This window comes from Onychostoma macrolepis, chromosome 17 (genome assembly GCF_012432095.1).
Source record: "Onychostoma macrolepis isolate SWU-2019 chromosome 17, ASM1243209v1, whole genome shotgun sequence".
Taxonomy (NCBI): Eukaryota; Metazoa; Chordata; class Actinopteri; order Cypriniformes; family Cyprinidae; genus Onychostoma; species Onychostoma macrolepis.
The window spans coordinates 8,570,168-8,586,193 of NC_081171.1; the positions used below are offsets into that span (position 1 = coordinate 8,570,168).

Consider the following 16,026-nt stretch of genomic DNA (forward strand, 5'->3'; position numbering starts at 1 on the left):
TGGGGTGTTTTTCTGCACATGGGACAGGCGACTGCACTGTATTAAGGAGAGGATGACCGGGGCCATGTATTGCGAGATTTTGGGGAACAACCTCCTTCCCTCAGTTAGAGCATTGAAGATGGGTCGAGGCTGGGTCTTCCAACATGACAATGACCGAAGCACACAGCCAGGATAACCAAGGAGTGGCTCTGTAAGAAGCATATCAAGGTTCTGGCGTGGCCTAGCCAGTCTCAGACCTAAACCCAATAGAGAATCTTTGGAGGAGCTCAAACTCCGTGTTTCTCAGCGACAGGCCAGAAACCTGACTGATCTAGAGAAGATCTGTGTGGAGGAGTGGGCCAAAATCCCTCCTGCAGTGTGTGCAAACCTGGTGAGAAACTACAGGAAACGTTTGACCTCTGTAATTGCAAACAAAGGCTACTGTACCAAATATTAACATTGATTTTCTAAGGTGTTCAAATACTTATTTGCAGCTGTATCATACAAATAAATAGTTAAAAAATCATACATTGTGATTTCTGGATTTTTTTTTTAGATTATGTCTCTCACAGTGGACATGCACCTACGATGACAATTTCAGACCCCTCCATGATTTCTAAGTGGGAGAACTTGCAAAATAGCAGGGTGTTCAAATACTTATTTTCCTCACTGTATATATATATACGAGGAGGGTGCAGGAGGAGGAGTGGGATCAGAACCAGTGGTTATTTTATATAGTTTTTTATATTTTGTAATGTAATAATTAGTTTTTATATTTCATATTTTCAGTTTAGAATTTATATTTTCATTTTTATTGTAGTTTAAATTTGAGTGATTTTGTTGTGTGCTGCCATTTTTTTTTTTTTATAAAAGAAAAATTGGTTTAATTTTATTTTTTATTTCAGTTAGTAATTTTAGAATTTTTTATTATTAATATTTAATTATTATTATTTTTTTGTTAATTAAAATAAGGCTGAAATAAAACAATATTTTAAATAGTTTAGGTTTTAGTTAATGATAACTGCACATGACCCAGGCCATTAGCATTAGTTCGCCAAACCCTAAATTAAAACCTTGTTGAGTATTCCATGATGATCTGTGAGTAGTATTTTTTTTGGTTAATGCACATGTAGGCCATACCAAATAAGTCACAAGGTTTCATGATGCTTAAAAGGCAGTATGCATTGAGGCAGCTCAGTACGGTTTGAAAGAGTACTTATGTTTCTGTTTATGGTGTACAGTATAGCTGCTGCTCTCTCTCTCTCTCTCTCTCTCTCTCTCTCTCAGTGTGGTAATAAATGCTCCCGCTGCAAGCTCCCAGAGGTAGTCAGACTGGAACAATTATAATCTTCTCAGTGCACCCGAGACCGCGGCCCCTCCCGCATGTAACACCATTAATTGCATTGTTACGTGTTATTGTACCGAATGACACTGCCGTCTTGAGTGCTGTTTACTAATGAAACGCGTTGCGCAGCGAGACAGTTTTTGCCATTTAACGCGGCTATTAAACCTAAAGCAGCCATACTCTGATCCCTCGCTCCTTTTGGGATTGAAGAAAAAGAAAGAAAGAAAAACTACAACTGAAGAGTTCCCGTGAGGCGCACCTTCATTAGTAGCCTGTTAGAGTGGCCTGAGTGAACAGGAAGAAGTTTCCTTTCCCCTGCCGCACATACCCTCTTAAAAATGAAGGTTCTTCAGTGGTTCATTGCAGCACTTTAGCTTCAGCAAAGAACCATTTTTTGCTGTATAGTAAGGTTGTTGTGGTACTACAGCACTTCAGTTGTCAATACTGTAATTGTACAATTCTCAATATCACAGTTGAATTAACATTTATATCTAAAGTGCTTTTCACAGTACGTAGTGTTTTAAAACAGCTTTACAGATTTTTTTCTGGCATCGTTTCTGCAATTAAGAGTATCTGTTATCAGAGGTGACTGTGTAAAAGGTGAGGTGACGAAAGTAATATTCATATGATAGAAATGAAAATCAAAACAATGACTACATGTTGTGAATATGCTATTGAGCAAACTTTTTATTTAATTGTTAACATTAATTCAGATAGCAACATTACATTTCAAATATTTCATAGGCAAGTTTTAAGTAATTTATTCACTAATAATAAATAAAGAAATTACGTACTTGAACATTTACATTTACATTTACATTTAGTCATTTTGCAGACGCTTTTATCCAAAGCGACTTACAATTTGGGGAACACATGAAGCGATTCATCTTGAAGAGGCAATTCGACAAAGGAAGTGCTTGTAACACCAAGTCTCAGGCATTGTTTAAATAAGTACAAGCTAGCAAGGGAAGGAATAAGTAAGGAGAACAAATATAAACAATAGAGCAAGATAATAATTAATGTAAACAGTGCCTTAAGTTTTAAATGTGGGAATGGAAAAAGTTATCAAATTTGACTAACTAGCATGATTGCTAGACAATCAATAAAATAGTGATTTTTCTTGAGGCTTTCCTTTTCATGATTTTTGTTTTGTTTGTTTACAGCCCAATATTTGATTTAATTTAATTTAATTTAATTTTTATACCTCATTTCAATATATTTTTTATTTTATTTATTTTATTTTATTCAGGTAACTGACTGCAAGACTTCTAGCAAGTCTTTTTGTTTAATAATGCATTTGAATGTTTAAGGTTTTGGACACTTGCCAGTGACTGTCAGTCAGTGCTGTTTTTGAAAATTAGTAAAACTTTTTGAAGTTTCTTTTTTTTCATATATGTGTTTTGGTTTCTGGAGTCTAACTGGCAGCAGTAGCTTTCTTAGAAAAAAAAGAAAAAAGAATAAGTTCTTTTAAGAGCTTAAAACCCTCTATTTTTTGTAGGTCTTTCTAAACTTTGTATTCGATTGTGGCCTGCTGATCAGCTGAATTGAGTGGTGTGGGTGAGCAGCATCTTAATTTTCATTAAGTGCCCTCTCTCCTTGAGGCCCTGCATCCTTGGACTCAGCTGCTAACTGGGTTTCCCTTGTCACCGATACACTGGCAAATTCAATTTCCTGTCTCGCGGGTGTTCTCCGCAGGCCCTGAGCTGACGCTCGCAACAACAGGGACTTACTCCATCATACCGCAAGCCCCAGGTTGAGCGTGGTGACTAGGATACAGTTACCCATCATCCTCCCGTGTTTCCTGTCGAGATATGCCTGTACATGTGTTGGAGAGTTGTGCGGACATTTTTCTCTGCTCGCGCCTCTGTCATTGGGATTAGATTAGCCTGTACTCTCATGCCTGGATGCTTTGCTGTATTAGCTGAGCCCCAGCAGGGCAGTGGCATTCATGGGGAGATGGCCGGTTTCTACAATAGAGATAAAGCTGCTGGATTTCAAATCACACTATGCTCACTGACCTTCTGTGAAATGTTAAACCTCAGCCCAGCTCGACCGCCGCGCAATCTCACCGTCTGGCAAGCGCCACGGAGAAGATAGAAACCTATGGGAGGAGAATTCTGAGGGAATTTGAATGTCAAGGTGTGTGTCTATGTGTGTCCACATGGTTTAAAAGCTCTGGGTCCATTTGATTTGCGGTGTGATAAAAGCGGGCTCTGCGGTGTAGCGGGTCATATGCATTAACGCAGCAGCTCTGTCAGATTTGCTATCGTCGAATGCGGTTCATCTCTGCCGGGTTGGGAGCTGCAGCCATTCTGATTTTATCACTGTTTGTCTCCTCCGGCCCCACGCAAGCCTGTCCTGGGTGGTGGTTGCTTAATGGTTGAAGATCGTAACTGCTGTCAAAAAGGTCTTTGGTTTAATTAGAAGCATTCGAAGCGTTAATTCAAATGCATGGCTTTTCCAGTTGCTGATGTTGTTGGTTCTGATATATATGTGTATATATGTACACACAGTATATGTATGTATATGTAAATCCAAAATTGTACATATTTTATTATGCATTTTATAAAAAAAAACATTATTTAATAATTAATGTTTTTAAATATTTATTTTAAACGTAGACACATTACAATATGTATTTTCCTCATTTGTTTTTATATATACGTGTGTATATATGTATATTTTAGATATGTTTTTATATATGTTATGAAATAAATGTGTGTGTGTGTATATATATATATTATATGATACTATTTTATATATATATATATATATATATATATATATATATATATATATATTATCACAATGTCTATTTTCTTCTAATGTTCTTGCTTATTTTTTTATATTTTTATATATATTTTACACACACACATATATATATAAATATGTAATAAAGCAATATAGAATATAAAAATATATATATATTCTTAAAAAATTTTGATCACTACTAACTACAAACTAGCTGTCTCGTTGCCTGGGTATCCAGTATGCCACAGGATTGTGATCTAAGCACAAAGAAACGTCCAGTGCTGTTTATAGCGAGGCTGACCTGAGATCTTCACGCTGCTGTCACAATGGTCATGGTGGAGGCTGCATTGCTTCATGAGGGGGTTGGTAGATGTGAATGAGATCCATTAAGCATGATTACATTATGGATATAAATCCACAGCTGAACACAGCTTTGTACTTGTATGGAGATCCATTACAGCATTTATTCAAAGCTCTTGTTCAATTTGTACCTCTCTTTGCCTCTGATGTATCCAATAAGGAAATCTGGAAAAAAAAAGAATGAAGCCATGGTGGTAATAAGCTGAGATGTGCTGGAAATCGGACAGTTTTAATGGGGTCTCCGATTCCGTTGGAAATGAAGAGAAATGGCGGTGATCCTCTGGGGTTCACGGGTGAAAGAATTAACACAGCTTGTCACTCTGTCCCAGCCATCCTCCGGTTACCAGGGCAACGGACGCCCATGTGCCTCGGAGTAAGTGTGGTGACACAGTTGTCGCTGCAGCCTGACTGAAGCTGTCCTCGCGGGCAGCAGCCCAGCCAGAGCTGAAACCAGCAGGAATTGGAGTTTCTATCTCCACAGAACAGTCATAATCTACCCTAATGACCTCTGTGGGGAAAATATATGCAGCCTCTGACACTATCGAGTCTTTGTTTCAGCTTTAATGAGCTCTCGGCTACTAGGTAGAACATTCATGGTAATCTGCTTATTGGGTGCAGTGAGATACAAGAACAATTTTAGAATATCATATCTTAAATCCAGCTTTGTGTGCTTAAATTAGAACAGGATCATTTAGATACTACTGAAATGGTGGAATTGACAATAAGGGTACTTCCTTGTTGACCGTACTTTTGTTCTAGTAAATAACCTTGTTAGATTTCAAACAGAAAGGCTTCGGAGGGGGAAAAGGAGCATTCGAGACTAAATGGAGTGATTTTACTGATTAAACTACATTGTTCAGTTGCATGACAGTCGCTTGGTTGTTTTCAAAATACTGTAACTTTTCCAAGAGTCTTTTCCTAACTAGTAGCAGTGTTGCGCAACCACAAAGCTACATTGCTGTTTTCAGTGTCACATTGTAATTTGCATGTGGTTTTACTGCAGAGCGAGTTAAGTCAGTAATTAGACGCACTTTCGTATTTAGCACTGGAAAATCTGATTCATTCTAGTGAACTGATTCATTTGGAGAGTTCATGTGAATGAATTTATTAAAAAAAAAAATTGAGAATCTACATAGTATTTTAGGTCTTCTAGATTTATAGAATAATATTATTATTATTATTATTATTATAGTCTAAATTTAAATTGTTGCTGTCACCATTTTGAGATTTTTTTTTCATTAATTTAAAAACTGCCAAAAATTATAACCTAATTAAATTACATGTGTAATTACATATTTTTATTTATATTTTAAATACATATTTGTATATAATATTGATATTAATATACTTTTTATAATGCATCAAATATAATATTTAATATTTAAAATGTATTTTTATATTTTATAAATATTAAGGAAAACAAATGAAGAAAAATATATGCCTCTTTTTAATGTGTGAAAAAAAAACATATGTATATAAAATAATTGTTTTATAAAATATATTATGAAAAAAAAACACATTTTCTTTTTGTATATAGTGTTTTTAAATATGTAAACACATTCTTCAGAACTTTTATTTTAGAAATGTTAAATGCTACTAACTTGCTGTCTCTTTTAGAATATCTTTTTGTTAGTGGTTAGTAACTTAACTGTACTGTGACTGCTTTAAAGTGTAGGTTGGCAAGCTATAGTTTCAGAGTAGCTTCCACAACACTGGAAAGGAGATTTTATTTAGCCAGCCATTCATAAATATACCAGATGTGTTTAAATACAGTTTAAGATATTGTCTACTCTCACCGAGGGTAAAATAAGGCTTTGCTATTGGGCAGATAAGAGAGAAGACGTTTTGAGTCTCAAAACGTGTTTTTATAAGTTTACATATTTTGTCAAACATCCTCCTGAATGTTGTTGAACAAACCTGAACTTGTATTAAACATGAGACATTCCTGGTTAAGAATAAAAGGAAAGCTATGCTCAGACACTCAGAGTCACTTGTGTGAACCAGCATCTCATAGTGAAATTGTTCACAGACTGTCTGTGCACAATGTTTTTTGGCTTTGAATAAATACACTAGGGCAGATTAATCAAAAGAGTGGTTATAAATCATTTCTGCGAGTACTAACCCATGATAACCGTGTTAAGCTGTGGAAAGTCTTGCTCAATACTTGGCTCTGGGCATAACAATACTGTGAGCAGAGAGCTGCACAGACCAGCTGTAATTAAAAGCTGTAGTTTCAAATGGGATAAAAAGACTCGCTGCAACTTTTGTAATGTTTTTTTCATGCCAAGATTAAAGCCCTTTGATTATTTCTTGTGTAATTGGGGCTATTTGAACGCAGAGTGGTTGTTTTGTGTCTGCTTAGTCGAGGCTTTGAGTTGGACATGGTTTTCGCTTTGAGCCGTATGAAATCTCTACCTGCCACTTCTCTGTTGTGGAGAGATAAGAGAGCCACTTTAAAAACAGCCTGAGTGCAGCTATTTACCGCCTTTGTGGCAGAGAGAATGTGACCTTTCACCTCTCCTTCGTTCCTCGAGTATTGACAGCACATGACTTTTCTGTTCGAGCTGAGACCAAGACTGGATTTGTTTTTATAGTGTCGGAACATGTGGATTACCGGCTTCAAGAAAATGCCAGGAGTCCTCCAGTTTGTTTTTCTCATGTAAATGACGTTTCTTGTCTCTGTTTTCTCTGAAACGTGTCTCTGCAGCTCATAGGTGCTCACGGGCCTGCGACCAATCAGATGTGCCGGGGGGCGGGGCTTCGCCAGTTAGGTTAGTAGGTCATGACATGTGATTCCACCGGAGGAGGAGCCTCCGAAGGTCACACCCTTTGAGAGAATTCTTACAGGTAAACACTCTGAGCAGATGAGTCAAGGCTTGCCGGGATTTTGACGTAGGCTGTGGAGTGTTTATGCCCTCAAAGGAGAGCTATTGCGTACTTTTGGAGTGCCTCGGAAATATGGGTACCGTGGTGTGAGATTACATATAAATGTGTTTCTGTCTAGAGGGAAGGAAAGTGTTTGTCACAAGAGCTGAGAGAAGCCTACGCCAAGCTTATGAATGAAATCTCAGAGCAGGTACAGAGTTTCTTTTTACTTTCTCAAAGGCCCATTTATATGTCAGGTTGATATTAAGTGTGATGTGAGTAAGGAAATAGGAGTCTTGTGGGATGGATGGCAATTGTTTTGATGTAAAGCTGAAGTACTTGTCAAAGCATTCTTAAATTTGATTATTTATTACAGTGTGGTTCTATGTTTTTTTTTATACTTTTACCCTCAAGCAACAAAACAAACTCTTCTAGGAAGCTGCTCTCGTTTAAATCCTATTTACATGTAGTTCATCACCAGGTTTGCATGAAAAGACTGAAGAGATTTTGACTTGACCGTAGCATCATCCTGGCAACCACTAACAATTTTGCACCAGTCGCATTTTCTTCATTGTAAAAATCTAGTTCGGTCTAATTTGTTGAGAATGTGACATATTAGAAGTCAAGTTGCACATAAAGTTTACTTTTTCTTGTTTTTGTGGCTGAGTGACTCAGTGAGCGATTTATTACCAGCATGAATAGACTCATTACTTGTTCTTCACCCACTTTAAATGAGTTTCGTGCTTGTTTTAACGCAGCTCTCCCAATCAAGCGAGCAAAACAATGACAGTTTGGCAGTCGCTTGGCTTGTAATATCAGGACGGTCCACGTCTGCGTGTTGAATAGAGGATCCCTCTTGGCACTCGTGCATGTGGTTAATAGTCAGATGTTAAGATGGGTGATGAGGGAACAAAGTGCTGTTCTTTGTCATTGTGCTGTCTTTGTTATGTCACTCATACTGGCATGTAAATGAACATAGCCGATTATAGAATATCGTTATGCATTTTAACACATGGCAGACACGGGCGGACGTTAATTTATTCAAGCCCAACGGCCAGTCACTTGCATATGCAGATGTACTGTATATGACTATATTAAACATAAACTGCATGTATGCATGTCTTTAATCACTGATTTATGATGAGGCTGCCAAACAAATGTTGATTTAGACAGGCAGATGGTATTTGGGCTCTGATCAGAGCATCATGCCTAATTATCTGTAGCTTTAACCCACCCTCTGTGATCTGGCTTTCTGCTGTCATCTGGACGCACGACTGGAGCACATTAACAGCTATTTGCCAGAGAAACACAATCCTGCAGAAACAAATCTGGACATTGAGTATAATGTGTCATTCACAACAATAACTTATGTGGGATCCAGTATGCATGCTTTTCTTTCATTTTGGGCCCATTTTGGTGCAGATGGCGCTAACAGCCGGTATGAAAGTTTGCATTTTGAGGATATTCTAAGAGCAAAGTGTTGCAAATTAGCTTTCCATGTTCACATTTTGAGCTAAATGAAATCGCAAAATACTGCGTGTTTTCTTGTAAATGTTAACCTGACAGCAAACTTTATTCTAAAATAAACCAGGAAAAGAGAATTCACATCATTGCTCTTCCTTATCGTGTAATACTCAGAAGTATTTAGCAAAAACTTTCTTTGAAGTCGAAAATAATGGTCAAGAATGATGTTTTGGGTCTCTCGGGACACAATTGGCAGTTGCCAGCAAATTAGGCCTAAACAGAGCCCTGCGTTGTCATGGCAACAGTGCAATTAAATTACTTTACTGTCAGCTGTAATATAATTTTCCTGTGCAGCGGCTCACGGGACCGGAGCGCCCCATCGGAGGCTGAGTGAGATGAGCGCTCCTCATTGGAAAGATGCAGTACATTGATTTTTCATGAATGATTTTAGTGTCCGCGTTGCATTTCAATGTGTGGATGCTGGTTTGAACAAGAGGCGATTTCGTTCCACTTCAAAATGCTCCTCTCTCTGCAGCGCTAAAGTATAATCTTTAAGTATTTCTCTTTTCTGAATGACAATCAGTGTAAAGCAGAGGTCTCGTTGTTTTAGAAAAACATGAAGAGGGGAAGCAGAGTTTGATTGTTATGTGTTTTCGTAGAATAATTTCGGCAGTATCATGTTAGATGGTGACTTTCTAGTAATCGCTTGTGCAGATGGACCGGGTGTGTTGAGTGAGAGAGAGCGAGGCAGGAGAGACAGCGCCACATAAATTGATCTTTGTGACAGATCACAGGGAAGGTCGCAGACTGTTTTTCTGGTGTCATGTTCAGAGTATTTGATTCAGTGATTGACATGCCCCCATAATATCTTCCCCTCTGTCACACCCAGTTCTTTATGGGTTAGTGTACTGAAATAGATAGCCAATCATTTTTAGATTAGTAATACTATGGCTGTCATTTGTGCTGGTTGTGGTGACATCTTAAAATGGCCAAGACTTAGCTCATGAATATTAAGGTTTGCATAAATATTGAATCAGATTTTTATTCTTTGTTATATTGTAAAATATTATTACAATTCAAATTTAATGTTTTCTAAGATATTTTAAAATATAAAATAATTTATTCCTGTGATGGCAAAGCTGAATTCTCAGCAGCCATTACTTCAGTCTTTAGTGTCACATGATCCTTCAGAAATAATTCAAATATGCTGATTTGGTGTTTGAGAAACATTTCTTATTGTCACATGATTTTACTGTCTTATTTGACGATAAATCATGATAAAAATTCCCCAAGATTAGTATTACCGTTTCATATTTTAAGTATCATTAAAACCGTATTCGATTTATGCGTATAATCATACATATAATCATTTATTAATCAATTATCATGTGTCAGTATGTTTTGAAAATTTCCAGTACAATTTAACAATACCTTGATAATACTGACAACTGGGATAATTTTGGTCACTATAATCGTGATAAGAAATGATCATACCATTACAGTCCATCTCTATTTACATTATATGTGTATTGATATCTGTATTTTTATCTGTGTATGGCAACTATAAAAAGAGCAATTGAGAGAACATAAAACAGAGCAGATCATTTGTAGATGACCTTGAGCGTTATATTCCATTTACTTGAAATATTTCACACTACAGCAAGGCGTCTTCGGTTGCTCGATAGCTGTTCCATCATCTCCGAGAGCAGACTTGCGTGCCATGCATTCTTACTGTTGACAGAGTAGGATGGTTCTCATAGTCTCATTCTTTTGTGCTCTCAGAGAATGTTTTGTCCCTTGGATGGAAAAAAGGGCTTCCTGCAGTGATCTGAACATCAAGTGATCTTAGTCATCCTCCAAGACTGTCAGTCTGTTAACTTGTACAATAGTGGATTCGGATTGAGAAACATCTCATGTGTGAAGCCTGCTTCGTAGTCTCTCGCACTGCCCCAAGCGGTGCTCTTAACGTGTTTTAATTTCACCTTTGACCTTCTGTGATTGTGATCGTGTTCTCTTTGGTGTCTTCCGTAGGAGCCTTGGTCTAAATGGGTCCGGTTATGCCTCCCAGTAAGAAGCCGGAAAGTTCCGGGGTCAGCGTCGCGAGCGGCCTGAGCCAGTTCTATCAGGCGAGCTCCATCACGCGCGCCCTGCAGGAGGCCGAGGAGATGGACCTGGCTCTTCCCACCATCAAACTGGAGAAGGGCAGCATGGAGGACGAGGAACTCACCAACCTCAACTGGCTCCACGAGAGCAAGAACCTGCTCAACAGCTTCGGTGACCCCGTGCTGAGGAGCGTCAGCCCCGTCCAGGACTTGGACGATGACACCCCGCCCTCCCCGGCCCACTCGGACCTCCCTTACGACGCCAAGCAGAACCCGAACTGCAAACCCCCTTATTCCTTCAGCTGCCTCATCTTCATGGCCATAGAAGATGCCCCCTCCAAGAGACTGCCAGTTAAAGACATATACAACTGGATCCTGGAACACTTCCCTTACTTTGCCAACGCCCCCACGGGGTGGAAGAACTCAGTCAGGCACAATCTGTCCCTCAATAAGTGTTTTAAGAAAGTGGACAAGGACAGGAGTCAGGTAAGGATGCCAAAACCACTCTGCTTCGAGACATCAATCTTTAATTGCAGAGCGGGAAGTGCTGACCTTAAGTTGCTCTAGTTTTCATTTAATTTTTACTCTTTTTATTTGACTTTTTTAGCAGTACCAAACATTTGCTTAACATTTTTTAGAAGCCTGAAAACAGCTGCTTTTTAAAAAAACAAAACTGTGACAAACAGGCTAAACCGAACGTTTGTAGTTCACATTTTCACAAGAGGCAATAATAAATGCCTTTGTCAGGTGCTGCTGGGTATTCCAGTTCATTTGCAGTGAATCAGACTGTTCAGATCAGCAATGAACCGATTCATAAAATGATTTGTGAATCAATTTGAGAAATTTTCCATTTTTATTTGTTAATCATAAATAAAATAAAAATTTACTATGAACAGTGTTTATTTTTCAGTATTAGTTCATGATATCTAATGCATTAAAATAATGTTAATGTATTTAACCTTATTGGAAAGTGTTACCAAATGTTATGATAGAATATAGTTAGAAAGGTTTGGCCTGTTTAAAACATTGCTGTATTTTTTTAAAAGTTGTAGTGTAGTTAACTGCTTTTTTAAAAGAGGCTTTGCAGGAGTGTGGAGAACGTGTCTATATTCAGGGGCGTGACTTGTTATCTCAAGTTTATTATCAGTAAATGTTGATTGAATTGATTCGTATAAGAGAACATTTTATAATTGTTTGATAAGGGGATGGAACTTTGAATTGGGACTCATTAGATGCTCATTGATTATTGGCTGATGTGTGTGTGTGTGCGCGCACGTTTTTGTAACAAATGAGGACATAAATTTGTATAATGACAAGGGTATGACATAGGTATTACAAGGAGAAGGTGACTTTTCAGGACATTACCCCATGTCCCCACTTTTCAAAACGCTTATAAATCACACAGAATGGAGTGTATGGAAAATCTTAAATAGCACAAAGTTTCCTGTAAGGGGTAGGTTTAGGTGTAGGGTTGGTGTAGGACAATAGCACATACAGTTTGTACAGTATAAAAACCATTATGCCTATGGGAAGTCCCCACTTTTCACAAAAACAAACGTGTGTGTGTGTGTGTGTGTGTGTGCGCACACGCGCATGTGCGTGTGTGTGTTTATGGTGTGCTTGTGTCTGCAAGTTAGTCCGAACAGTAAAGCCATTCCATGTGACTCTTACAGTTCACTGCCATCTGGTCCCTGGCTGTGGAGCAAAGAATTTTTTCTGTATATGTGTCTCCATAGAAACAGCTTTGCAGTTGACATGGAAAGTAAGCTGTTGCTGTAGCAACAGAGAAACTGATGTGTTTGTGTGTGTATGTGTGTGAAAAAGTATTCTGGCTGGGAATGGCTAATCCACTGATGCTAGTATAGTGTCGCCCAATTTAACCCCTTCACTCCTGCCCCAATAATAAAAACATAATTTTCGCTGCAGAATGAGTGTTTTGTCTCCTGTTGCAGTATTAGCTTTGGTTGACCTGGTCAAAATATTTAACTTGAGGAATTCAATCCACATGTTCTTTGTTTAGGATTGCTTAATATTGAGTTAAAATTCAATTTAAAATCTTCCCTCAATGGACTGGGGCTGTTTTTCATCTGCTGTGATGCTCGACTCGACTCCAGATATCATTTTAGAGCTTGTTTCTAATGCACTCATCTAATTTTATTTAACAGCTTTGCCATCCAAAATTTATTTGTGCTTTGCTGAGACTCGCAGTGTCGAGTTGGTTTTTCTTTATTCAAATGAACTGTGTGAGTTTGAGCTCTGGGCTTTTTGGAATTAAAGGTTTCTTGTCTTTTTTTCTTTATTGCACAAAGAGCCTTATAATATCTCAGGGAAGTTTAAACTTCTTTATTATACACATAGGAAATGCATAAAAACAAAAATGAAACAATATTCTTTTTTATTTTTTTATTTTTTATTTTTTTAACAAAATGTGAAGATGATGTTCTTATGAGTGGATGCTAGGGTGATTAGGTGGTTACGTGATTATTTTTTGCTTGTGCAAAACGTGTCAATATGATTCTAGGGCATTGTGCATGGTTATTAGGTTGTTGCTAGGGTGGTCTAAGTGGTTTTTCGACGGTGTTGCTTGTGCAAAACTTGCAAACATGATGCTAGGTTGTTGTGACTGGTTGTTAGAATGTTGCAGCATGGCTGCTAGGGTGATCTAGTAGGGCCCTGTTATTTCCGCTATACGGAAATCACCGATGGAATCGTGGAACCCAGTCAAAAAAACTGAATTTACTATATAACGTGGAATGTCATGAAATTTGCCAAATTTAGGATGGATACATCAAAAGTAGGTCAGTTCACTTAAATCATGCACTGTATGGACTAGCTGCTAAAATACTAGTTAAATATGAATCCCGCATGTTCTGTGTGTCTCTGCGTGAATGAATTGCGCAGACGCACGGTTTCATTTTCTGTACAGATACTGAAGCGTGCGTGAGGCTCGCGGCATTTTCAGCTTCTGGTGCCTCAATACATGAGTACATAAACACATAAACAACTTCATTACAGCACTTCATTAGCATTTTATCGTTTCTTTTGAGAAAACTGTTGTCATATCACATACAAACAGAAACCTAAAGGTCTTCACAGCAACCTGTCAAAATAAAAGTTCAGTTTAACTTGAAGAAACCATAACAGAAATTTGGTACTACTACTACTAAAATTATTATTCAATTATTTTTAATATCATTATTTTTTAAAGAGTATTTTCCAATTTATTTAAGAAATTAATAAAATTATATATATATATATATATATATATATATATATATATATATATATATATATATATATATATATATATATATATATATATATATATATATATATATATATATATTAAATAAAATCAGTGCATTAGAGATGCTTTGATTATTAATATTTAATGAAGCCATTAAAATGGAATCCAGAAAAATGTTAAACAGAATTTGGTAAAAATAAAACTGAATTGTAAGTTTCATGATTTCAATTAATTACACATGCTTTTTGATTAATACAATTTAATTTAACCATTAAAACAGAGTCTAGAAAAATGAAAATGGAAAAAATCTGAATCCAGAAAAATTAAAACTGAGTTTGGGAAAAAATAAAACGGATCATATTGACCTGATCTAGGTGGTACTTGCATGTGCAGAAGTTGTTGTCATGATGCTATGGTGTTGTGTGTTGTTGCTAGGGTGACAGTTCCTTACAGTGCCAGGTCAAAAGCCTCTAGACTCTTCATTTGATGTGATGTGAGTGCATAAAATTTTTAGGTTCTTTTATTGTCTGCCAGGTCATTACTCAAATCACTTGGGTTTATTCAAATCCTCAAGTCTTAGTATGATAATTAGTAACAGTGATGACAACCTTAGCAAACACCACTAACATTGCATGACAACAGTAATGTTGGCAGAGCTTCTAACTTAGTGTTGTCTCTTAAGTTTTCCAGAGTTGATTATTTCATACTTTTTAGAAAAAAAAAGTTTCAGTTAGGTCACAAAGTCATGATTAGCCGTATGCGTGTTCATTTGCTACTTGATTTAATTTCTCTAGCCTCATTGGCCTACTTAATGAATGAGATGACTATTTTAAGTCTGTTTTAATTTCAGATTCATTGTGGATTTGCTATGCAATCATGCATCACTCTACATAATGAGACAGTAAGGGGCAAATTAAACCAGCAAAATAAGAGTCTGAATAAACAAACATTTGATAGATGCGCAATCCCCAGGGGTTTACGGAGGAATAATTAATTTCGGCCAAGAGGAGAATCAAATTAAGAGATTCAGACCTCAAGAAAGTGTTGTTTTTGCTTTTTACGGATTGAGAATGAGTTGCACCCGCTGCTAGCGTCATTTGCACATGCTGTCTGCACTGTTTTAGCACCAGATTCACAAAGGAATTATGCAAATCAGGTAACTGTGCAAATACGGCAACAAAATTAGTGTTGCATGGGGCAGTTCAACCCTGTTCACGTAAATGTACCTAGACAATGGCTTAAAGACAGCGAAAGACACATTTTTCACACAGGGGTATAAAATTACTGCGTAAATATTCACAAGGAAATGTGCACAAAAAAAATGAAATAGTGCATCTTAAATTATATAAACAAGTAGCAGTAACATTTATGAATCCGGCACATCCTAAAATAACCCTTATTTACATGGAAATAAGGTGTATTTGCTCAGTTAAATGTTTTTAATAAAATAATATGATTAAAAATGATTTAATAAATAAAATTATTTTAATATCGCCATTCCAAGAATTATTTCATAATTAAAAATATTTAAAAAAAAATGTATTGTAGCTTAGCTGAAAGTCGTACGTTCAATTCCCAGGGAATGAAAATACTGATAAATATATACTTTAACTTTATATAAAACCTGCTTTTCGAATAAATATTTCTATTCATATTTAATGCATTTGGCAAGTGCTTTTATCCAAAGCAACTTGCAATGCATTCGAGGTAAATTTGACCAGTTTATGCATTCCCTGGGAATCAAACTCATGACCTTGGTATTGCTGCATATGTGAAATAAGAAGCAGAGTTTTGCACTGAAATTCGGTGCACTAGAGTGGTGCAACTCTTTAGTGGTTTCATGCGTGCATGCACAGTGACTGGTGAAGAGCGAGCGCTCTAGAAATGACACCCTGTCATTTGTTTCCATGGCA

The 16,026-nt window shown here is 37.0% G+C and overlaps 1 protein-coding gene across 10 annotated transcripts in view; it reads left to right on the top strand.

The window, feature by feature from the left end:
* Positions 1–16,026, top strand: part of foxn3 (forkhead box N3) — a 103,316-nt gene that overhangs the window by 24,657 nt on the left and 62,633 nt on the right. For 9 of the 10 annotated variants that reach the window (XM_058749571.1, XM_058749572.1, XM_058749566.1 and 6 more), the window contains one exon: positions 10,796–11,352. In XM_058749571.1, coding sequence (XP_058605554.1) covers positions 10,810–11,352 — 543 coding nt within the window. In that variant the 5' untranslated portion in view covers positions 10,796–10,809. Of the gene's footprint in view, positions 1–7,054; positions 7,512–10,795; positions 11,353–16,026 lie in introns of those variants that run through there. The other variant, XM_058749573.1, reaches the window with a different exon arrangement.